Source organism: Lycium barbarum, chromosome 2, assembly GCF_019175385.1.
Source record: "Lycium barbarum isolate Lr01 chromosome 2, ASM1917538v2, whole genome shotgun sequence".
Classification (NCBI taxonomy): Eukaryota; Viridiplantae; Streptophyta; class Magnoliopsida; order Solanales; family Solanaceae; genus Lycium; species Lycium barbarum.
Window position 1 is genome coordinate 6,166,516 of NC_083338.1, and position 25,860 is coordinate 6,192,375.

The following is a 25,860-nucleotide window of genomic DNA, read 5'->3' on the forward strand; positions in this document are numbered from 1 at the left end:
AAATGATTGATGGGGATAATTGTTAAAAATATTTATCAATTTATGGGTCTTTTTATAAAATATTAATTTATGAGTTAAATTTTATATTTAAAAAAGTGACAATATGATTTCAAACCCCAAATCATGCTTTTTAAATGATTTGGATTCAAACCATGATTTCAAATTAGGTTTCAAACTATGATTGAAAATTGATGACCAAACGTTAATTTAAAATTATGGTTTAAAAATTAATGGCGAAACGCCTACTTAATATCCATGCAAGAGCTCTAGAAGGTTTCCCCAGCAAAACTTCACCATCTATATAAAGAGAACTCCATAGAGACCATTATACAAACCAAGCACACATATCTTCTTGACCCAAAGAAGTGAGAAAAAAATTAAAAATGTTGAAGCCTCAACTTCAACAAGCATCACAATCTACAAAGACTCTATTTCCACTGAGTACTAAGCCATTCATTTCTGGAGAAATCTTAGCCACTTTTCCCATAAACATTTTAAATAAAAATATTGGACAAAAGAGTAAGAAGAATTTTAGGGTTCAGTATAATGCTGCAAATAGTACTAAGGCAGTGCTTACTTCTACTGAGAAATCCACAGGTGTGAAAGCTGTGGTGACTGTCCAAAGAACAGTTAATTTATCTTTATCAAGGGGACTTGATGATATTGGTGATTTGCTTGGTAAATCACTCCTTTTGTCTGTTGTTGCTGCTGAGCTTGATCCTAGTAAGTGTTAATCACTCATTAATTTGAATTTTTATGTGTACTTTGGTTGGAATCAAATACGGATTCAAAGTTTAAACTTAATGGTTTTAACTTTAACATTCTTATTGTTGAATTCATTGCGCTTCTGGTATTATTGGTTTAGAACTTGATCATTTGAACTTGAAGTTATCTAAGTTTTGGCCGTTAAGATAAGCACACTTTTAACTATTTGATTATATCATATCTCAATATTTTTTTGTTGTGTGCACGTGAGCTAGTCGGAACAGGAAGAGGGTTCAAATTAATTAGTTTAAACTTGATGGTTCAACTTTAACTTTAAATTTCTCATTATTGTATTTGTGAAATTTTGCGTTTAAAATTTAGTGTTTATTAAAAATTAATTGTACTTTGTTTGCTCCCTTCCCTTCCTCATGAGAGTTAGCTAGCTCTTGAGCTTGAAGAGGAGTGAACAAAAGCTAGTCCAACATTGGGGAAAAGTATATTTAGTGGGGAAATTAGGAATTTTAACCCTTGTATGGCTTTAATTACGGAGTAAAGTTTTTATGTTGAGAGGATTAACAGTTTAAATGTAATAAAAAAACAATCTTATTTGTACAGTGTAATTTCTTATGAAAGAGACTCGATTGAACTCCTCCTCATAGATCCGATCCTTCTTTGCACAGTGTCCACTTAGGTTTTTGTTTATATTGCAGCATTTACAACTTGACAGAATAAATATTCTCTCGATCTCAATTTATGTGATGATATTTGACTGTGCACGAAGTTTAAAAAAGAAAAGAAAATCTCTTGAAAGTTGTTATCTAAAATAAGTATAGATGGTCTTATTAAAGATAGACAATAAGGTCTTTTTGCTACATTATTTTGGCCACAATAGCCCAAATATAATAAATTCATATGACTATTTAGGTTAAATTTAATAATTTATATTTATTTAATGTTATTTTTATATTTTTTCTTAAATTTTTTCTTAATTTAAAATTATGTAATATAGATTATGGTGATTTTTAGTGTGAATTTAGCAACTCTTTAAAACTAAATTGTTTCTAACTGTGACATTTTTGAGATAAACAAGACCGTGCCACATCAGTTGGGAGGAGACTAATTGACCCTATTTATGATTTTATTAATTAGTAGTGTCTTAGTTATTTAGTTAGAGAAATGAACTGGGGTTCTTAAGTACATTTTTCGTCCTCTATTTTTTTTTATTCCTTGTATGTCCCAAGGGCTTGTTCCTTCCTATCTGTTTTCTCTCTTTTTTTATTTTTTTTTTTATTTTTTTTTATTTTGTTTTGTTTTGGGTGCTACCTTAGTATTTTTAATTTGTTGTCACGGATAAATGCTTTAGTAGCAATGTTAGAGCGTTTGGATGAGCTTAAAAAAAGCTAACTCATAAGCTGTTTTAGATAATGTAAATCAAATGAACGCAATTATTTTTTTGAGCTTATTTTAAGCATAAAATAGCTTTAAGCTGACCAGTTAAACACTAAAAAAAATTAAAAACAGCTTATAAGTTGCCAATCCAACGGGCTCTTACTCTCGACCTTTTATTCTACTGGTTTTCAAGTCAATTGTGAACAACTGTTTTTTTTTTTTTTTTTTGTACATGTCTTTTATGAAGTACTTCTGATTATGGAATTTTATAACTTGATTACGTTTCACAACCTAAATAGCAGAGCACAAAACAAAGATTAACTTCCCTAGGATATAACACACTACCCTATCTGTGCCAATTGATGTGATATTTTTTATATTTCGAGATTTAAATTACATAAATTTTGATTAATATTTTAAAATGTATTTTTATCAAATTAATATGAGAAAAATTATAATTTATATTACTTTTCATATAATTTTTAAAGATATAAATTTTAATTTTAAAATATTAATTTAATTTAATTTAATTTAATTTTAAAATTTAGTTAAATTGATTATTAAAAAATGAAAAATATAATATAAATTGGGACGAGGAGCATAAGTTAATAATAACATGACTTCATGAAAAGATAGGTCAGATAGGTCGAAAGCTATTCCTTAAAACTTTCTTTGTTTATGTTTTCCGATCTTTTCCGGAAAGTCATTAGAGAGTGTTTTTCTAGAGCATGTTTTGATGGGATTATGTTTATAAGCTAAAATAAATAAATTGGATAGTTTAACTTATTTTTTTTTATTTATAAGTTGTTTTTAGCTTATAAGCTACTTTAGATAAGCCAAGTTAAATGAGCTCAATTATTTTTGAGCTTATTTTAAGCACAAAATAATTTTAAGCTGATCAGTCAAATACTTAAAAAAATTGAAAACAACTTATAAGCAACTTATAAGTCAATCCAAACGGGCTCCTAATGTAAACATGTTTGATTAGACACATACTTTAAGGGAGAAAATGATATTAGGGGTCGTTTGATACATGGTATTAATTGGGATATCTTAATATTAATTATGAGATTAGTTTTGTATCATATTTATTAGAAGGTATAAATTTATTTTGGAATAAATTTATCTCATTAATTTATCCTGGGATAAAGTATAAAGTGCATGTCAAATTTAAAGATGGGATATTCCATCTTATTCCATTAGTCCTGGGATTATTTTATCTCATTTTCTAGATGGGATAAATTAATTTCAAGAGATTAGATAAATTAGTCCCAGGATAATTTTTTCTACATACCAAATGACTCCTTAGGTATCATGAGAAGATTAATAATTTGTTCGAACCGATTTTGATATTTGTTTCTTTTGAAAAATATTTTTTGTCAGTAGTGATTTTCAAAGAAATACTTTTGGAAAGTAACAATAATTCTAAAAACACTTTTCAACATTAAGGAACAATTTGTGTTTGGCCAAAGTTTTGACAGTGTAAAAACTTTTTTTTTCAATTTCTACAAAGCTGCTTCTTCTAGTACTTAAAACCCCTTATTTTTCTCCTAAAATCGTTACCAAAACCTCAAATTTATAAAAATCAGTATTTTTTTAAAAATAAAAACTGTTTTGACTTCCTAAAAGCTTTGACACTGCAAAAGTCACATGACTTCAAAGATAAAGAAAAATACAATTTCTTGACAAATTAAAACGAAAATGTTATCACATACCACAAATTATGTGGTGTAAGTAGTCGTTTGATTTAAGGACTCATTAGTTTTGGGATTATAATTTCGAAACTAATTTATTCCATATAGTGCGATTATTTTATATCATTTAAAAGATGTTATAAAATAATTTCAGTATAAGTGGGTTATGAAGATATAAGGTGAGTAATTTCAGCGCTAATTTTTATATCATGTTTGGTATAAGGTATAAATTTATCTCAGAATTATTTTATACTTTATACCAAATGTGTTATAAAAATTAGCGTCGGGATAACCCACCTTATACCTTAAACCAAACGACCCCTTAACAGAATTACCCCGTTCCTCCTGTCATTTCAAATTTCAAATCACATTAGCTGTAATTGTCTACCCATCACGATAGTAAAATATAGTACGTAAATAATTGTACCTTTGATAAGACATTTGTGGATGCCATTTCATTTGTACATTTTGTTCTATCGCATTCACTCAGTACGAAAGTAATGTTATTGAAAGTTCGAGATTTGAACAGTTTTTTGAAAATTGAAAGCAATTCAAGAGTTAATACTTAAATTAATGGAGTGTGTAGACTATATGCCATAAAAATCAAGTAGTTGCTCGAATTTCTATGCAACCAATTCGATATAAGTAGGCATTTGGCCATAAAAATCAAGTAGTTGCTCCCCGTTGAACCCAACACAAGTTAGGTATAGTTATAAAAAAAATATGAAAATTAGGTATAAAAACTCAAAAAACACCCTAAATATAAAAACACGGCGGAGTGCTTTGGTTTCTAAGTGAAACTTTAAAGATTTGGGTGGCCGGAAATCTGGGTTCAAACCTCTGCTCATAATTTTATTTTCATTAATTTTAATAAGACATCCACGACCTCAAATTCTAGGTCCGTCATTGTAAGTGGTGAATCCAACACTAAAGCAATATTTTTTACCAAAATCATATATTTGTATTAAAAAATTAACTAAATTAATTAAATACCTACAAATATTGAACTGCTTCCCTAGCTATCTTTATAAGGTAGGGGTGAGATCTGCGTACACTCTATTCTTTTTAAGCCTCTTCTGGTGTGATTATACTGGGTATGTTATATGTATACTTACATATATTGAACTATGAACCCAAATTTTAATGTACATTAACTTGAAATCGCTATAGAAAATCATAGAAACTTCAAATCCTGAATTCGTATTTGCTTTTAATATTTCTTTTATGCTAATTTCTTGCTTCATAATTGTTCAAGTTGTCCCTCCTTTATGCTAATTTCTTAATGTAATGTTTTCCAACTTCCATTTAATTGTAATTCTTTGAATATTAGTTAATTGTTTTTGTTCTCTATATCTTTTAAAGAGACTGGATTAGAGAAGCCAAGCATTACGACATATGCACATCGTGGACGAGATGTGGATGGTGACACACATTATGAGGCCGATTTTGTAATTCCTGAAGACTTTGGGGAGGTTGGAGCTGTTTTAGTAGAAAATGAGCACCACAAGGAAATGTATGTGAAGAATATAGTAATTGATGGTTTTCCCCATGGCAAAGTTAATGTTACATGCAACTCTTGGGTTCATTCCAAATTTGATAATCCTGAGAAAAGGATTTTCTTCACCAATAAGGTTTGCAAAAAAAAAAAAAAAAAATCCCTCCTCTCTTTATTTCTCTATATATGCTTTATTTACTCAAAAATAATTATCAAGTTATGTCTATCTCCGATAATTGGTGATATTAAAAACTTAATTTACAAGACAAGATTTCTTCGTCCAGAACAAGAACTATCTGGTTGATTTTACTAACGAACATATGATGTTACTATTGAAGAATGGATTTGAATTATATATGTACACTGGCACTATATAATTGATTATTAGAGATTAAAAAAAGAAAAGGAAAAAAAAAGATTTAATAGGCAGGACTTTTGCATCCGGGATAAGATGTAACTGGTCGGTTTTCATAATGGACAGATTTGACGTTACTATTAGAAGAATGGATTTAATTTAAATTATATATACTGACATTATATCTTTGATAATTAGATATAAAAATTAAGAATCTGATTTGGTAGACTAGATTTCTTCGTCTAGAATAAGTAGTAACTTGTTTCACAATGGATGGAAATATTATCTTACTATAAAAGACTGGAATATATTAAGTTATATGTACTGATGTTATAAAAAGAAATTACACTATCAATGTATGACCTGCGAAGCTTGTCGGTTATCCTTTTTCTCACAATTATACCTACACACTTTATTTTATATTTCATGTTTCACTTATTAAGAAAAAATGTTTATCAAAGAGTTGGCTTTGTGGTCCTTTTTATCCACAGCGACATGCATTGTCGTCTAACGTTGTACTAAACAACGAACATAAATGCAATCAATTATTTGAAACTTATATGACTACTAGGACCCGTATAGGAAAGAGACCGGACATATAAGTGGGAAAATGATATAACGTATCTATTTAAGATTCTTTATTAAAAAATATAGAGATAATTTTTTTTATTTACAAAATATAATGGTATATTATAAAACATAACGGATTTTTATATATTTTTAGAAAATAATTTCTTTTAAAAAATATTTTTAATTTTTAATTTTTGTTTAATTTTTTAAAAATATTTATTTTTTAAATTTATTTGTTTATTTTTTCTCAAAGGCTTAAAAAATTATCTTAAATTTTTGTGTATGAAATGTGTATGTGTGAATTTTTAATACAATTTTCATACATAAAATTGTATGTGAAAATTTTAAGCTTTGAATAATGTGTGAAAGTTGTTACAATGTTGTTGTAAATGTATTAATTTTTCAGATACCTAATATGAAATTTATATACAAAAAATGTGAATGAAATTCTAAGTCTTGAGCAAGATATACATATTTCATACCATTATCATACATAAAATTTTGAGCGTAATGTTTAATCCTCGATCAAGATATACACATTTCATATTTTTTTTTTCGTACACAAAATTTGAGCGAATTTTTTAAGCCTGTTAGATATACACATTTTATTCACAAAATATTTGAGCAATTATTTTAAGTCTTGAGTGTTGTTTTGAAGTTGTATACAATATTGTTATAGTTGTATTAATTTTATAGAAATCTAACATGAATTTTATACGCGAAAATGTGAGCGAAATTTTAAGCCTTGAGTTAGATACAAATTTTATACCGTTTTCATGCACATAATCTTTCAGCGGATTTTCTAAGTCTTGATCGAGATGTATACATTTCATACATTTTTCATATCGTTTTTATACATTAAATTTTTAGCGAGCTTTTTAAGCCTTGAGCGAAATATACACATTTCATACAACTTTCATACATAAATTTTTGAGCGAAAAAAATTATTTTTTTTAAATAAAATAATATTTTAAAATTTTAAAATTTTAAAAAAAGAATTTCTTATTTTTTTTAAAGCATGTTTTATAGGGTTTGTAATGTTATGTTTTGTAAATAAAAAACTATCGTCACGTTTCGTAAATATTTCTCCTTAATACGTTTTTGTACATATTTTACACCATGTATAAGTTATCTCGGCTGTCATTTGAGAAAGAAAAAGAAAATAAGAGAAGAATTTGCATGTAAAAATTCTTTTTGATAAAGTAGAGGTAGAAAAATCGGCCCATGAAAGCATGTCAAGTTTTGGGTGATTTAATGACTTTCTTATTAATTAACTCAGTACATTTTGACCTGCCCAATTCAGTCAATGTAAAAATTAATCTAATTTGGGCTAAATTGACCCATTAGATACCTTATCAAAATATTTTTTTAACACAGTTTACGTCTTTATATTGTCTGATATGTTAATATGCTCATAATAATAGTTTTATTAATTAGTTTTATTTATTTTGTAATTAAACATTATAAGAAAAAACAAACAAAGAAAATGACTCTAGGTAAACGTTGGATTTATCCCATCTTGACCCTACTCATTCCAGCCCAAGTAATCTTTGGGCAAGTTCATTAATCGCATATATATTTATTGACTCGGTTTGTTGTAATACTACAGTTTAAAATGACCCATGAGAAATCTTGTTAAAATAATAATAGTTTTTTATTTTATATCATACTCCCATCGTCTAAAAAGGATTGTCCTAGTTTGACTTGACACGGAGTCTAAAAAAAAGGAAGACTTTGAAATGTGTGATCCAAAATAAATTTTAGATATTTGTATGAGTGTAATTCATTATAGAGTTAAATTATTTCTAAATGAAGAAAGGTGCCAATCTTTTTGTGTTAAACTAATAAGGAAAATAGGACATTTTTTTTTGGGGCAGAGGGAGTACATATTATATCAAAGAACTTTTTTATTAGTTTTGCTTGGTAATTAAACAAATTATAAGAAAACAAATAAAGAAATTGACACTTAGTGAGAGTTAGGCGGGTTGGGTAATGACCCATTATTTTGAACCTTAATCCAACTCATTTCAGCCTAAATAATCTTTGGGCCGGTCATTGTAATTTGTTAACTCGGCGCATTGGTTTGACCCGTCCATTTGACACCTAGGTTGCAAACTAAATTCAGGACCTTTGGTTACTATGCTATTAGATTGGGATGTGTCACCATCTTTTCTAGAAACTTATGCTATCAGAGGAGAGGAAGCATATTTTTATTTACTTAATCATATCATCAATTTTAAATAGTTAACTATATTAACAAACTTAATCTTTCTTTGCATGGCAGTCATATTTACCATCTCAAACTCCAAGTGGAGTGAAGAGGCTAAGGGAGAGAGAACTTGTGATACTAAGAGGTGATGGATTTGGAGAAAGAAAACAATTCGATAGGATTTATGACTATGAAGTTTATAATGATATTGGAGATCCTGATGATACGGTTGATGGCAAGAGACCAGTACTTGGTGGCAAAGAACATCCTTATCCTAGAAGGTGTAGAACTGGTCGGTCAAGAAGCAAAAAAGGTAGTATTTACTTTAATTAATAAGTTCATTTATTAGATAATTACAATTATTAAGTTTCTAGGATCAAATTGTTATTTAGTGAAAACAACATTACCCCCATTTCAATTTGTTTGCTGGTTTTGATTTGACATGGGGTTTAAGAACGTAACGTAAAAAAAAAAAATGAATATTATGATCTTAAATTAAAGATAAGTAGAATATACCAAAATGTCCTTTAATCTTGTAGTCTTATGTCGTATGTGGAAAGTTATAATTAAAGAGTTGTCAAAAAAGAAAATAGACATTCTTTTTAAAACGGACTAAAAAATAAAGTAAGACAAACAAATTGAAACAGAGAAAGTGATTAACTGACCTATAATCACTGGTTAAAATTGACATGTAGGATAAAAAATCTTTACACGTATATAACGTAAAATCCTTTTTAAATGGATTTATTCTATATACATTGGTGGAATTTATACTCATCTGACTAACAATGTGAAGAGTGTTTACACTATCAGTTTATCTTTACCTACTGTAGTTGATAACCTGCCTTATCTTTTGATGGACTGGACAATATAGACTATTTTTACACTATCTATCAATTTATAAAACGTAAACTCTTACTAATATGTTTCATACATAGTTAAGGGGCCTCATCTACAGCAATCCTGTAGTTTACATGCCATATAACATGTTACTCCATGGTTTGTAGGTTACTAAACTATCAATTAATATAAAAACTAGGAATTATCTATTAAATTCGTCGTTAATATGTTGTTAAATAACCCACAGCTAATTAACAAGATTGTTTTTAATAATTCTTCGCGAATTCATTGTTAAATAGGATTAGCGACGACATGTTTTTGTTGTTTAATTCCTACTTTTTTTATGCGATCATGCATGTTACTTACTATATGTTGCAGGTTACCAGATCATGCTTGTTGCAAACTTACCTGTAATATACATTTTTAAGTAGATAAAATTAGCGATAGATTTTTCTGTTTAGAGGCAAATAATTTCTATCGCTCATTAATTCCTTTTGTTTTTTCGGGTTGTCCCATGTGTGTTATTTAGCTTACTATAGCTTGCAGGTTTGTTAGATAATGCTTGTTACATAATTTCATGTAATATAAGTTCTCGATAATGTGATGATTAGTAGTAGTATTTTTTTTTTCACTATCGGTGTGCAGAAGTTAAACTTTGGATTAGTAATCTTTAATTTTGTGCATGCATGCAGATCCATTATCTGAATCAAAGAGTTCCTTTGTGTACGTACCAAGAGATGAAGCGTTTTCAGAAGTGAAGGGCTTAACATTTTCTGGCAACACTATTTACTCTGTCCTACACGCTGTTGTGCCGGCATTGGAGTCGGTCGCCACTGATCCCGAGCTCGGGTTTCCACATTTTCAGGCTATCGACTCGTTGTTCAACGTCGGAGTCGATCTTCCGGCCGGAACTACCAATAAAAATGATGGTTTGTTGACTATCGTACCAAGGCTCATAAAGACTCTTTCTGATACTCAAAAAGATGTGTTGCTCTTCGAAACTCCTGAATTGCTTGAAAGTAAGTACCCAAAATCTACGAAGTATACATAACTATGTTGTTTGGACTCTTCAAAAAATGTCTACAAGTACCTGTCGGATTCTCGAAAAGTATATAGTGCATTTTTTGAGGATCTGATACCGGTACGATTGAACTTTTGAAAATCCGAGCAACATAGCTTGTTGATTTAATTAGTTGCGTTTTTCTTCTTGTAGTTGGATCAATGTATCTATTTTCATTTTATATCATGCAGCACTTTTGAAAAACCAAAATCGAGAAATCTAAATATTGTAAAAATACTCTCTCTCTCTTTATATGACATGTACATTTTTAATTTTAGCATGTTCTAAAAAGAACAATATTTTTTGTAGTTAAACATAATTTAATATTTAAATTCTCATTTTATCCGTAGTGTTTAAAAAGAAGAAGTAATATCAGATTCATCCAACCTTAACTAATTTAGTCAAATATATTGTAAAAATAATATTATATATTTTGATTGTTATGGCAGGGGACATTTTTTCTTGGTTTAAAGATGTGGAATTTGCTCGTCAAACCTTAGCTGGTCTGAACCCATATAGCATACGATTGGTTACGGTATGTTATTGCCTTTAGTTTTGGTTAATTTTATTTTGCCGCTATTTACTTAATTGGTACTTGATACTTATTTAAAAAATGATACTAATATTCATATGTTTTAGTAATAGTAAATAATTTGTACATTATTATAATACTTAAAAGTCAATTACATGTATTTTTTTTTTTATATAGAAATCATGAATTGGTAACGTGCAATAGATTGATAAGTGACTTGTTATTGCCGGTAAAAACACATTAATCATATATATATATATATATATATATATATATATATATATATATATGTTAAATCTACTTATATATGTAAGCTCTCGTGAGGCTATGTTTTTTTTTGTTTTTTTTTTTAAAAGGTAAGCAGAGCAGAGATTTTCACTAAACAGATTTAAAATATATAAAAGTAAATACACAAAGTAACCACAATATTTATTATATACATTAATAATAATTTAAACCTTGTACACACAATGTAATTTTCAGGCAAGGGGAATTAGGAGGAAGAATTCCTCACCCCTTGTCGGCCGATAGTTCAGGATTATTGTTTATGCAGCTTAATCCGTTAATTCATGTTTTAGTAAGATTACTCGTTAATTAGGTCATTATAAATCAGGGAATATATTTTGGTTAAAAGATCAATTTATTGATTGAAACATTGAGCTAAAATACTTCATGAAATTACAGGAATGGCCATTGAAGAGCAAGCTAGACCCTAAGATCTATGGACCTCCTGAATCAGCAATCACAAAAGAGCTAATTGAGCTAGAAATTGGAGGATTCATGACTGTTGAAGAGGTATAAACAAATCCTTAGTCTTTTTGTAAATTTTGAAAAATAAATAAATTATTTTTGTTAATTAGTTTTTGGATTATTTCATTTGCACAAACAGCCATTTTGGGGCCATTCTTTAAAATATGTGCCCTCGTTAGCTCAATGGGGTTAATTTTGTCAATATATAAAAAGATTCATCCAACTACTTTTAAGTTTTTATTTTTTAATGATTATACAAGCAGAATAAATGCTCATATATAAAGTTCTCCGTTAAGAAATTACATTATAGCAATTATGTAAGTTTTATACCTTCGGATATCCCAAAAATATACAACATATATATCACTATGTATTTTTTAAATACTTTTCCTAAATAGATATTGAATGTAATATTTTATACTGCGCATTTTTCGCGAAATTACTTTTGACAGCCTAGGCACATCGCATAAATGTCTTTACTTTTAGACGAAATTTAGCCTGTTAAACTAATGGGAGACATAATTTAACTGTGGGCTCCAACTTGATCATATGTTGCTTGTGCTCTCCAAAAATGTTGCAGAACTCATGTCAGATCCTTAAAAAATGCATTATTTTTAGAAGAACTGACATACAAAAGACTACATTTTAGAGGGTCCAAGCAACATAGACGTGACCTGTACAATCTCCCTTTTGATTTTGACTCTTGAGTTATACATAATCAATGCAGGCAGTCAAACAAAAGAAGTTGTTCATCCTAGATTACCATGATTTGCTATTGCCATATGTGAACAAAGTTAATGAACTCAAAGGGAAAGTAGTTTATGGATCAAGAACTGTGTTCTTCTTGACACCTGATGGCACATTGAGACCTGTAGCCATTGAGCTAACAAGGCCACCGGTAGATGATAAGCCTCAATGGAAGCAAGTTTATTGCCCAACTTGGCAAGCCACTGGTGCTTGGCTATGGAAATTGGCTAAAGCTCATGTTCTTGCTCATGACTCAGGATATCACCAATTAGTTAGTCACTGGTAAGTGATGACAATGTATTTTGATTTTTTCCAACTTGACTTTTATATCACTCATCATTTAGAGTGTTTTTGGTTAAAGCTTATAGGCGGGTCAAATTGATTTATAAGTATTTCTGACTTATATTTATGTTTTTGAAAAATATCAAAAGTGTTTATAAGCAGATGCTATAAGAATAACCTTGAAATAGAGTGGTCTTGAACTTTTGACCTTGCTTACCTCATGGGCAGAACTTTTAACTTTTGGATCTTGATGGTTTAATCAGATTCAAACTCTTATTAACTATTGAATTCTAAGTTAATAATTTTTACATATTAAATATTTTAAAGACAAATACGAAGTTTGGGCCAAGTTACTAGGTTTTGTCGAGCCATACCTTCAACTCTACATCCCCTGCTTATATAAGTTAAAATTAGCTAAAAGTCATAAGTTGGTCACTCCCAAATTATACATTTTCAACTTGAAAGCACTTTTAGTTTGACAAAAAAATTATTAATTTATTCCTAATATTTATTTTATTAATTCATAAAATATCCTTTCCAAAACAAACCTTTAATTTATTTTGTAAATAACCTTTAATTTATATTTTTTGGTAAATAACTCTTAACAATATTTTAGTCATTTTACACAAAGATCTTTGTCAATGCATTTTTTAAGAAATATATTAACTGCTTATTATTAGTTTTAACATTTCTAGTCAGTCTCGTAATTGCTATTTGTATTATTCAATACTTGGAAGTGTTTTTCAATACTGGATGCTGATTATTTTTTCCAAAATTTACAGGCTAAGAACTCATTGTTGTACAGAGCCATATATTATAGCAACTAATAGGCAACTAAGTGCAATGCACCCAATATACAGATTATTGCATCCTCACTTCAGATACACAATGGAAATAAATGCCTTAGCTAGAAAATACCTTATTAATGCCAATGGCATTATTGAGAGTTCATTTTTCCCTGGCAAGTATGCACTGGAGTTGAGCTCTGTTGCTTATGATCTTGAATGGAGATTTGACAGAGAGGCACTCCCTGAAGACCTTATTAGCAGGTATAACTTATTTTTCATCCCAATTTATGTGATACTTTTCGCTTATTGAGGTTCAAAATGTATGAACTTTGATGAACATTCTAAGATGTATTTTTTCACCAAACTGATTTGAGAAAAGTTGTAACTTATAATACTTTTTATGTATTTTCAAATACATAAATTTTGATCTTAAAATATTGAGTATTCTAATCCAATTTAGCTTCAAAGTATGGTCAAATTAACTCTCCAAAAAAGAAAAGTATCACATAAATTTTGGATAGAGGGAGTACTAATCTTCTATTTTCCTATTTCCGATTAGGGGTCAGGTATTTGTTTTAGGACCTAACTAATTTGAATTCACATTAGAAAGTCCCATTTTAGAGGTACATTAAAGCGCTCCCAACTAAAGGAAAATCCCCAAATCCCCTAAAATAATTACATTTTTAAACCCGGTCCAATTATGTAAAAAATTCATATGCGGCCAATTTATTCCCTAGTCCTACATCTGGAGCTACTAGGCACCCTATATGAATTTTTTATTTAATTTGGTGGGGTTTAAATGGAGCGGGTTTAAAATGAAATCGGGTTGTTTTTGAGAATTTTCGTTAAGATATGAGTATATTTTAAAACTTTAATGACGGGAGGGGTATTTTTTATCCAAATTTATAATGAAGGATATTTTTAGCCTTTTTCTTAAAGTAGAGAGGTATTTTTGACCTTTTTTTTTCAACACCAAACCAAGTCAAATTAAATCATTAGTCGAATTTTTTTCTCAATTTATCTATTTGGTGTGGTTTATCGGTTTATTTTGTATACCCCTACTTACCACTCTACCACAAAATTTGGTGGTCAGTAGTTTTTTGTTTTCTATTTCTCATCCGGTATTGATTACTTGCTCGGGACTCGACAACCTTTTGGTGGTTACTATAATATGCCGTTTGGTTTTACTTCTGATTTCAAATTCAATGCACTGAAGGTGCAAAAATTGTTTAGATAATATGATTAAATAGAAAGTATTTACAAGTAAATATTTTAACCTTATTTATACATTAAATTATCCAACGAAGAACGGAAGACAATTCGGATAAATCCCTTGCGCCGTCTGGCTTCCTCCTAATTTCTGCTAACATGTTATTTTGTGTAAATTTTACAGGGGATTGGCAGAAGAAGATCCAAATGCACCATATGGCTTGAAACTAGCAATAGAAGATTACCCTTTTGCAAATGATGGTTTAGTACTTTGGGACATCCTTAAACAATGGGTCACAGATTATGTCAACCACTATTATCCACAAACAAATCTCATTGAATCTGATAAAGAACTCCAAGCTTGGTGGTCAGAGATCAAAAATGTTGGTCATGGTGACAAGAAAGATGAGCCGTGGTGGCCAGAGCTAAAAAACCAAAATGACTTAATTAAAATTATCACAACAATAATTTGGGTAGCTTCTGGCCATCATGCTGCTGTAAACTTTGGCCAATACAGCTATGCAGGTACTCACCTTAAACTTTGTGCTTTACTTCAATTTTCATGTTAGTAAATTCACTTATTATGAACGGTTGCTTGTAGTTTCTTTTAGGTGATGTACTAGCGTAAATTTTTTATTTATACTGTTACGCCTCATTTGTTTGCACTTAATGTGCGTCTGAATATGAATGATTCAGATTTGAGCTTAAACACTTTCCGGTTCATCCCTTCAAAACATAATAGGGAAGAATATGTAGATGAACTAACCATTAAAATATCGAAACCAAAACGTGAAAATTAGTAGGGTGGAGTCTGATGCATTGGTAATAACTTAAGACAACTAAAGACCAAGGATTGCACAATCTCCATAAAACAAATTAGATTTTAAAATCTTTACCTGATCCCCTTTTTTTTTTTTTTTTTTTTTTTTTTTTTTTTTTTTTGTAAAGCTTTATGTCGTTTTCTTTATTTGTTAAACGAGAATTTTCTTGTAATTTTTTTTAAAAAATTATTTCTGTTATAAAATGGAGACCCAGATCTGTTTTACTCTCGTCAAAGCCATCACAGTATTCTGGGAATCTGGGCATCATCCATAGATGGCAGAATGTTCTTGATTTAATCCAACTTAAACAACTTCCTTTATTGTGGTTTTATTCTAGTCTCTTTGATCATAGGATAATTTTACTGGTCATTCAATTTCTTGAATCAAAAGACTATAATTTAACCCACATTGAGTTTTTTTTTTTTCATTATTGAGTAGGAAATAGGAATGCAGAAAAATTGCAGATATTAAATTCACACCGCTCAACACAACGAGGGAATTGCAATTTATGGTTTTATTTTTTATTTATTTAAGATTTTAATTTTTTTATTGATATGATATTTAATTACTTTTTATTTGAATTATAATTATTATGTTTAATAAATTATACACATTCAGATGTTGAAAAACAAACAGTTTTAATCATTCAGTGTTCAAGAGATAACTTCTTAATATTCAAATGTGTATTCAGATTTAAACACTTTAATCTCAATGAAAACAATTGCAGCCTTAGTGTGTATAATTAAATGGAGGGGAAGTTTTGCAACAATCGTGTGACCTATAAGTTATGGGGTCGTGTTGTGGAATCAATCACTGATATTTGTGTCAGGATAGGCTACCTATATTATACCACCTTGGTGTACGATCCTTGCTTAGATCCTGCTTGAATACGGAATGTTTTGTGCACCGAGTTGTCCTTTAATAGATACAAGTTAAACGGAAAAGGGTCGCATATACCCCTCTACTATTTTCTATTGTTTAAACCATTACCCCATTCTACCTCAAAATCGTTTGATACCCACGTTTCAAGCTCCAAACATCAAATTTCCTAGCGGATTTAAGCAATACGGGGGCAGGGGCGGATCTAAGAGAGGGTTCAGGTGTTCACCTGAACCTCCTCAATAAAAAATTACATTGTATATATAAGGTAGCTCTTTTATGTGTATATATCCGTGAACACAAGATTAGAGGTTCACTTTAGAGGTTATGGGGGTTCAAAATTTACCTTGAGATTTCAAGTTTAAATTCTAGACACTATATTTTATTTTTTGAACTCCCTTAGTGAAATTTCAGGATCTGCCACTATATGAAGGTTTTAGTTTGTGGGTTGTGTCTTTCATTTTCGAGCCTCCATGTGTCCGGTCCATCAAGTTAGGGGTAGATATGAAACTTTGCCTAATGATAAGGGCTCCCAGATAGTATTACGGAGGACTGGTTTAAATAATAGAAAATAGTAGTGGGGTATATCCGACCCTTTTTCGTTAGTTAAATCATTTCAAAAGAGCTTAAATTATATACGCTGATGATGATATTTTTTTGTTATATCTGTGTATTATAACCTATATTGTAGTGGGTTAGTTGGCTTGTTGTCTAATTTAATAAAAATCTCACTTATAGTGACCGATACTTGTAGTAATATTTTGGATGAAATGATATTGTAAAAATTAGTGCACTGGTAGTGTGAAAAATAATTATAGAATTATGTCACCTATAAGGTAGTAATTACAAGTAAATTTTCGTGACAAGTGGTAATTGGTTAACCTAGTAAATGGTAACTTGCCTGTTATACGAGTGGAGTTACACTAATAGTCAGGGCAAAGCTAGGGGCATAAGAGGGTTCATACGAAACCTCTTCATCTAAATATTACTATGTATATAAGGTCAATATCATTTATATATATATGTAGTAGATGTTAAATATTTTTGACTTTCTTTGTGTGTTTATTTCTTTATATTTTGAATCTTTTTTAGTGAAAATCCTGATTCTGATATTGCTAACACTATAAAACATCTTTTCCTTTTACTTCTTGTGTTTACACTATATATACATATACGTCCTCCTCCTCAATTCTTGAAATATTGACTCTTTTATCGCATGTGTAGGTTACTTTCCAAATAGGCCAACAACTTCTAGGTTAAAAATGCCAACTGAGGATCCAACACCTGAAGAATGGGAGTGTTTCTTGAACAAACCTGAAGAGGCACTATTAAAATGTTTCCCTTCACAACTTCAGGCAACAAAAGTAATGGCAATTTTGGATGTTTTATCAAGCCATTCACCAGATGAAGAATACATTGGTGAAAAAATTGAGCCATACTGGGCTGAAGATCCTGTAATTAATGCGGCGTTCGAAGTATTTTCTGGGAGATTGAAGGAGCTTGAAGGGATTATTGATGCTAGAAATGCTGATCCTAATTTGATGAATAGAAATGGAGCTGGGGTTGTGCCTTATGAATTATTGAAACCATTATCTGGTCCTGGAGTTACTGGTAAAGGTGTACCTTATAGCATTTCCATTTGATTCTTGAATTAGTGTTTGTCAAAGACATGAATTTTGTAACAAAGTTTTATGTGGAATAAAAATGATGCAAGCCAAATGTGCCTTTCTTGGTTTGCAAATGCCCATTGTAACAATATTAGTTCCAACCATTCTTGGATGTGCTTCGTTAATTGGTGGCCTAAATTATGGTTGTCATATTTGGTTCTTTTTTATTTCCTTGGAGGAAATGGCTATAAATTTGCACTCAAATGTCTATTTTAGTGGCCAATGAGGTGGATTGAAAATTACGAGGTCTTAGGTTGGAATCACAAAAGAGGAAAAAATATTAAGTGATTTCTTTTCATCTGTTCAAACCTTGGTGTAAAGAGTTTATTGATACATGTGCTACCATGTACAACTAGTCAAGATGCGTACAAACTGACCTAGATACGATAGTTATAGGAAAAAATACAAATCTACCATACTTGGCGTTTCCTTTTACTTGTGGAAAATATTTAAAAGCTTCTATAAATTGAGGCGGATCAAGATATTTACTCTGATATATTCAATCTTTAGGTTCTTAACCTTGAACTCATTATCTTTTTGAAATAATTCATCTCCATATCGAATCATAAACGTAGTACTTATGCTCTACATCTGTCACTGTTAGTAGTATCAACAATGTGGCCCCTTTCAAAATTAGACATTTTAGTTTGGGCGAGAGAGTTTCTGAGACATACAATTGTTAGTTTCTGAGACTTAATGAATGAGAACTTCACAGCAAGAAGCTGGGTCATTTGCACTTTTTATCCTATTTTGTGTTGGTCTTGAATTTTTATCCTCAAGACAAATATTTTTTTTTGTGAGGTATAAATTTATATTTTTACATCATAATAACCTATAAGTTATGCTCGCGCCATGTTCGGCATAAGTTCGATTTTGATTGATAAAAATTAAAGACCAGCTCATTTGAAGGACAACCGTGCAATTTCTTCCAAAAGCTAGATCGGTTCTTATTTGCATTTGCAGTAAGGTCAATTTGTTATGTCAATGATGAAAATCATGAAATTATATACAAATATATGCTTTATCATTAAAAAATATCCTTTTAACTATTCTTTATTCCAAGGATAAGAATAACTTTTAATTAGGGGAATCTAGTTCTTTTATCCACTGAGATAATTAAGTTGATATTATGAGATAAAAATAGCGTTAGCTGGTCATTTTTCGAGTTTGAAATTGAGAAATAATCGGTAATTCAAGGGCGGATGTAGCCATTCCCCAGGTTGTTCACCCGAACACCTTGAGCAAAAAATTACAGTGTATATTTAGAGTAAATTTTCGGTGTTTATGTACATATATTAACTTTTGAACACCCTGAACAAATACAAAAGACTAGCTCAAGTGATTCAGTTATTTTTTCTGATCACCCCGAATGAAAATCCTAAATCCGCCACTGATCGATATAGTATAGTAATTGAAAAATAGTCATTTTCTAATATTGAAATAAAATTTAGACTTTCATATTCTAAGCTAAAAGCCTAAAATGCACCAAAACTCTGCGAAAGTGTGCTAGAGTTTAAGCTTCTCTAAAATAAGGTAAGCACTAGCAAAGTATGTTGGAATTCAAGTCCTTCATTTGAAGAATTATCGTTTTGCAATTTGCTGCGAATAGAGTAAAAATTCTAGAATACTATCTTGAAAATTGGAATTGACGTTTTCAACTATATGAGAGTTTATAGCTATGTTTTAATTATAAGTCAAAAATGGCTATTCGTGGATTTTACCCTGTTATTAGTGACAAAATTAGCTGATGGAAATATCACTCACCAAAGTTTGGGCAGATAGGCTAAGACGTGTTTTCATTGCAGGTCAATTTGGACATAAACTCAAGTTAACTCAAGCTATAGCATAATTGGCAACATGGCTGTGAAACATTCCAATACTTAAATTTGCTATTTTATTTACAATTCTCCTTACAGCGATTGCAGGTTATAAATTTGCACTCAAATGTGAGGTTTAGTAGTCAATGAAGTGAATTGGGAAATGCGAGGTCTAAGGTTGAAATCTCAGCAAAGGAAACAAATACTAAGTGATTTCATTTCATCTGTTCAAGTCCTCGTGGAAAGAGTTTATTGATACTTGTGCTACCCCGTATAACTATTTGAGGTGCGCACAAACTGGCCAAGACACCATAGTTATAGCAAAAAATACAAGTCTACCACACTTGGCGTTCCCTTTTACAGTCAAACCTCTTTCATTCATTATAACAACATTTCACTGTGACGGCTTGATGTTTCCCGGAACTGATTTTTCATGTTATATTTTACTTCTTTATAACAACATTCTACCTATAATAAGCACTGACATTCATTATAGCGGTGCACTCTTTGTAAAATTACCTCTCTATAACAGTTATACCCAAATATTGTGTAATAATATTTTGTAAGAAATATCTTATTTATAAAAATAAAGTATTAAAATATTTATTGTAATCATCAAGGTAAAGCTATTGAATTCCTTTCTGCTGAAAATTTGGACAAAAATCCTCGTCAATTTAAACGTTATGTTATCGCTAAGAGACTGAAATTTATGAAACAACCTGCATTTGTAGAATTCTTACGTCAAACTTGAATATTTAAATTTCAGTTAATTTTAAATGCATATTTTCCTTAGATTTTAATTCTTTATCGGTACGGTACAACTAGTTATGAATTTATTAGTCATATGAAAGTCTATTGTATTTTGAAATTAACGAGTATTTTTCTTTTGTTTATAACATAAAAAGAATGCAAAAATAAAATTTTGCGTACTTTTGTTTATAATAGCTAAATGAGATTCAAATATCAAATGTCAGTATACATACATAACAACACCTCACTATCGTAGCCATGAAATTTCAGACAAACGCTGTCATTATAGAGAGGTTTGACTGTACTTGTGGAAAAAGTTGAAAAACTTCTATGAATTGAGGTTCAAAATAACCCAAAAGTTATGGCCGCGCTCTTAAATTTTTTTTATGCCCCGTTAAACATAAATTTGATTTTCAAGGCTAAAATTTAAAGACCAGCAATTTGAAGGCCATACCGTGCAATTCCTTTCAAAAAGCTCGATCGGTTCTTAGTTGCATTTGCAGTGAGGTCATTTTGTTATTCCATTGATGAAATCATGAAATTATTTACAGATAGATGCTTCATTATTAAAGATTATCCTTTCAAATATTCTTTATTCCAAGGAGAAGAATAGCTTTTAATTAGGGGAATCAAGTTCTTTTCCACTTAGGTAAGTAGATATTATGAGATAAAAATAGCGTGAGCTGATCATTTTTCGAGTTTATAATTGATAAATTGTCCATATCTGCAAAGTAATTGAAAAATAGTTACTGACCAATATATATACTCAGCTAAAAGCCTAAAATATAGAAAAGCTCTAGCAGAGTGTGCTGGAGTTCAAGCATCTCCAAGTTAAACTTCAGCAAAGTATGTTGGAATTCAAGGCCTTCATTTGTAGAATTATTGTTTAGCATTTTCCTGCGAGTTGAGTATATATTGTCCTGGAATTCCAGTTTTGTAATTCAGAAATCCAAGACAGTATTCTAAACTTGGAACCCTTTAATTCTCTATTTCAACTCGAAGACAGAGTCTTGGAGTTTTAAGTTGCAAAAACTTAACATTGTCCCTTAGTATGAAAAAAAGAGAAAAAATGAAGAAACTAGTCTCTGCGGTTTTTTAAGTTGGGGGAATTTTTGTCCTCATTCTATTTCTGAGTAAAAAATGATTGTTTTTCAACTATGGGAATCTATGGCTATTTTTCAATTATAGGTCTGAAAAATGTCTATTCGTAGATCTTTTTACCCCAGTATGAGCTACAAAATTAGCCAACGAAAATATGACTCACTCAAGTTTATCAGGTTAGCTAGGCATATTTGCATAGTGGGAGGATATTCCCATCAGAAGTATGTTTAAAAAATGATGGATTATTTGGCCAAAAAAACTTTCTTCATCATACTACTTTACAAATTACTCCTGTAGTAATTTCTTGGGAGATATGGAAAGTCAGGTGCTCAGTTATTTATGGAGGCAAGAAATGTTATGGTAAAGGTGTTGTTTTCCAGATTCTTAATCACTTGAAATGAGTAATTTCTAAAGCCAAAACAAATAGAAACTGGAATATCAAATGGGAAGAGATCTGTTAACAAATCATGCTTCTAATCCCAAGATTAAATGTACAATTGTTAAATGGTACAAGCCTCCTGAGAATTATTTGAAAATCAACACTGATGGTAGCAGGGACTCTAATGGAAGGGCCAGAACTGGAGGCATATGCAGAGATCACAAAGGCAATTTAGTTATGGCTTTTGGTTCTACTTTTGGTCACAATTCAAGTAACATGACTGAAGCCAAAGCAGCCTTGATTGGACTGGAATGGTGTTTTCTTAATGGGCACGATAAAATTATTCTTGAATGTGACTCTATGATTGCGATATAAAAGGATAAAAGGCATCTATAATGTTCCTTGATAGATGAAAGATAGAAAAGGATAAAAGGCATCTATAATGTTCCTTGATAGATGAAAGATATCATTTTGCAAATTCAAAACATTACAAGGAACATTAGCTGCGAGGATCAAGATTGCTATATGGAAGCTAACCAATTCGTAGATGCACTAGCCAAATGGAGCATTATTAATGAAGAGCTGTTGATTCACTCACACACTAATCTCCCCTCCACAGCTATTGGGCCTTATGAATTGGACCTCGTTCAGATGGCATCGTCAAGGCATAAACAAAGGAGGAATATTTTTGTATAAATCGGGGTCCAGTTGATTCTTGAAGCTTATTTTTTTGCCTTAACGCACTGGACCATTTGTATATGTTGTGCATAACTTGTAAAGTTGTGATTTAGATAGCTTATTCTCCAGCTTGTTTTGTAATTTAGGGTTGGACTCATTGTCCCCCTACTCTTTGTAATCCCTTATTGGTGTTATAAAAGGTTGCGCCAGCATACGGCGGCTTTGTTTAAAAAAAAAAATACATGAAGAGGATACTTGTGGCAGAGAATGCACGGGCTAATGCAGCCTCCTCTGATGCTTGGATATGCCATTGGTGTTAGTTCCATTATCAGTCTAACTATGATGAATATGAGTATCATTGTAGCATCTTGCCAAATTGAACAATATCATCATGGAGTTTTAAGTCATAATTATGGGTGCAATAAGTACCCGATAGGGTATATTGTAAGTGGCAGAGCGATATTGCTTCTACGATCCATTGAGATTCATTCCTTTATAGGTCTAATTCATCCTATTAAAAAAAAAAATTAAGAGTGCAAAGTACTTTAGATCCTTGTATATGAATGAATTATGTACTACAACTTGAAATACTCATTATACATGTGTTAAGACCAAATGAAAGATGTATTAAATATGCGATGACTGTTGTTTCAATCCACTAAGATTCATTACTTTGATGAATTATGATTATAGTATCAGGCCAAATTGAACAACATCATATAGCTCAAGATTATAGATTAACTATACAATGAGGAAGAAATCAGGAGGGATTTTGTGAGTAGATATCATCTCAAAGGTCCAGTCAAAATTGCATACTACGATCACATATTTGGGGTGTGTGTTTGGTACGACACAAAATATTTTCTAGAAAATAAGAAATTTTCTTACTTATTTTTTTGTGTTTGGTATGTAAGCTAAAAATATTATCATAAAAGCATTTATATCTGATCTAGGCAAAAACTATAAGAGTTGGGGATAAAGGTAGGGGTGTGGGGGTAGCGGGGGGTGGGGGGGGTGGGGGGTAGCTATGAGGTTGCGGGTGGAGTATGGGGAATAGATAACCAATATGTCATGCCACCTTTGGAACTTATCTTCCCCCACTTCCGAAAGTCATTTTTCTTATTTTAAGGAACTTGTTTTTCTAAATAAAATATTTTTCAAAGTATTTTCCTCCCTACCAAATACACCCTTGTTTATATAGGCTTTTCCACTGAAGTATCAGGAATAGATTTATGGAGTAGCTTATATAATGGAAAAACATTAGCTTTTTATCTAAACAAAGACCATCCCAAGTTTCGCCCTAATTCTCATCTAAGGTTGAATAAGATTAGATTAGTCTCGCTAAATTCTATCTTGATTGATTCATCGATTGATTAAGCAGCCCTACCTTCTGCTCAGGAACAACAAATGGATCTATAAATGTCTAGTTGCTTTAAGCCATGTATCTTGTTATGTTACTCCCTCCGTCTCAATTTGTTTGTCTTAGTTTGACTTGACATGCACGGAGTTTAAGAAAATAAAGAAGGTTTTTGAATCTTGTGGTCTTATACTAAATATATGCATATATATTATACCAATGTCCTTTAATATTGTGGTCTTAAATATGCTAGGTGGGATGTTGAAGCATTTTTTTTTAAAGAAATTAAAAAGAAAAGAAAGATAAACAAATTGAACAGAGAAAATAATAATATAGGTATTTAACCCAATATATATCAATCTAGAACAAAAACTGGTTGAAACTGAAATTGAATAAGAATGCTAAAAAAGTTAAAGTAGAAACTAAACATAAATTCTACATTCAAACTAATAAAGATGTTAACGGGATAATGTTCTCAACAAAACTGCTAACACATGATAAGAGGACTCTTGTCAAAAACTGCCAACACATGTAAACATGATAAGAGGACTCTTTTGTTGATGTTGTGCTCCACAAAACTGCTAACGAATCTTAAGCTTGAAGAGGAAAGCAGAGAAGAAGGGGCACTCGTTACACTTGTTGTTGGTAAAATATTTGTTATCTTTGTCTGGACATGACTAATCCTTTCTGCTCCAAACAACTCAACCACAACCTCTATATTCTTTGTCGTCTCGGTCACAGCAACAAAAACCTTGTTAGCCTCATCGTATACCAAAAGAAAGCGACCATCAATATGATTGCAATGCATAGCCAATTTGTGATAACTTCCACTGCTCCATTGAAATATTAATCGAACTAGTTTAATCAGTTGCCATAGCAGCTGATTATGAAGCTATTGAACCAAAACTGTAAAGAGAAGATGAGAGCAGTTAAGAGAAAGTGTGTGAGAGAAGAGAGGGAGAGAAGATTGTATACGGGTAAAACCGAGGATCTAGGCACGCTTGGTTTCCTGTTGTTATGCTCGGTCATGATACGACCGTCTCGCCTGGAACGAGGCTTCGATTTCAGGCCAGGATGAGGCGATAAAGGAAGGGTGATTGACTACCATTAGCATAAGACCGAAATATTCATCCTCAACCGGATATTTTGGCGTCGATCTCAGCAAAACAACTGTCACCAGATTTATTTTCTTTATTTAAAATTGTACTAGGGTTGAACTCCTCTACTATATAAAGAGGTGGTTATCATTCATAAAGGGGATTGGTAATAGCAAGGACAGAAACACATTACATTAACAATCATAAGAATCTTTTTAAAACCATTCCCATGTGTTCTAAGTTCATTTTTATTATACTTTGTGTAAGTTCTTAACAGAAGATATCGACCTCGGTTTCTATACCCGAGGCTAGACGTACTTAACAGTTGGTCAGATCTGCATCTCTGTTCATTTATTGGCTTATCTTGCTATTTAATCTTGAATTGAATTTAGCCACATATCTTTGGCGTCACGCATAAATTTAATTGTTCTCCATTTTAAGGTTAAACAGCTTGGCGCCCACCGTGGGGCCTTAGATAGTAGTGGCGGTTCAATACAACATTCTGGTTATGCTCGATATTTTACACTTGTTTTTTAAGGTTTGATTTCAGGTGTACCGAAAATGTCGGATTCCCATTCTGTCAACTTCCAAGTGTAACCAAGCCATCACGAGCATGACGACGGGGATATACCAAACAACAACGCGCCCCCCGTTAATCCTGTTCAAGTCGGATCATCGGTGGGGTACTG

The 25,860-nt window shown here is 31.0% G+C and overlaps 1 protein-coding gene across 1 annotated transcript; it reads left to right on the plus strand.

Moving 5' to 3' along the window:
* Window positions 1-310: 310 nt before the first annotated feature.
* On the plus strand, window positions 311-18,081 carry LOC132625990 (linoleate 13S-lipoxygenase 2-1, chloroplastic-like). The gene is made up of 10 exons (XM_060340686.1): window positions 311-723; window positions 5,151-5,419; window positions 8,493-8,730; window positions 9,950-10,276; window positions 10,767-10,852; window positions 11,534-11,644; window positions 12,327-12,628; window positions 13,411-13,677; window positions 14,810-15,150; window positions 17,550-18,081. Exons 1-10 carry the CDS (start codon window positions 384-386, stop codon window positions 17,966-17,968), a joined length of 2,700 nt encoding a protein of 899 aa, XP_060196669.1. The 5' UTR covers window positions 311-383; the 3' UTR covers window positions 17,969-18,081.
* Window positions 18,082-25,860: the final 7,779 nt, after the last annotated feature.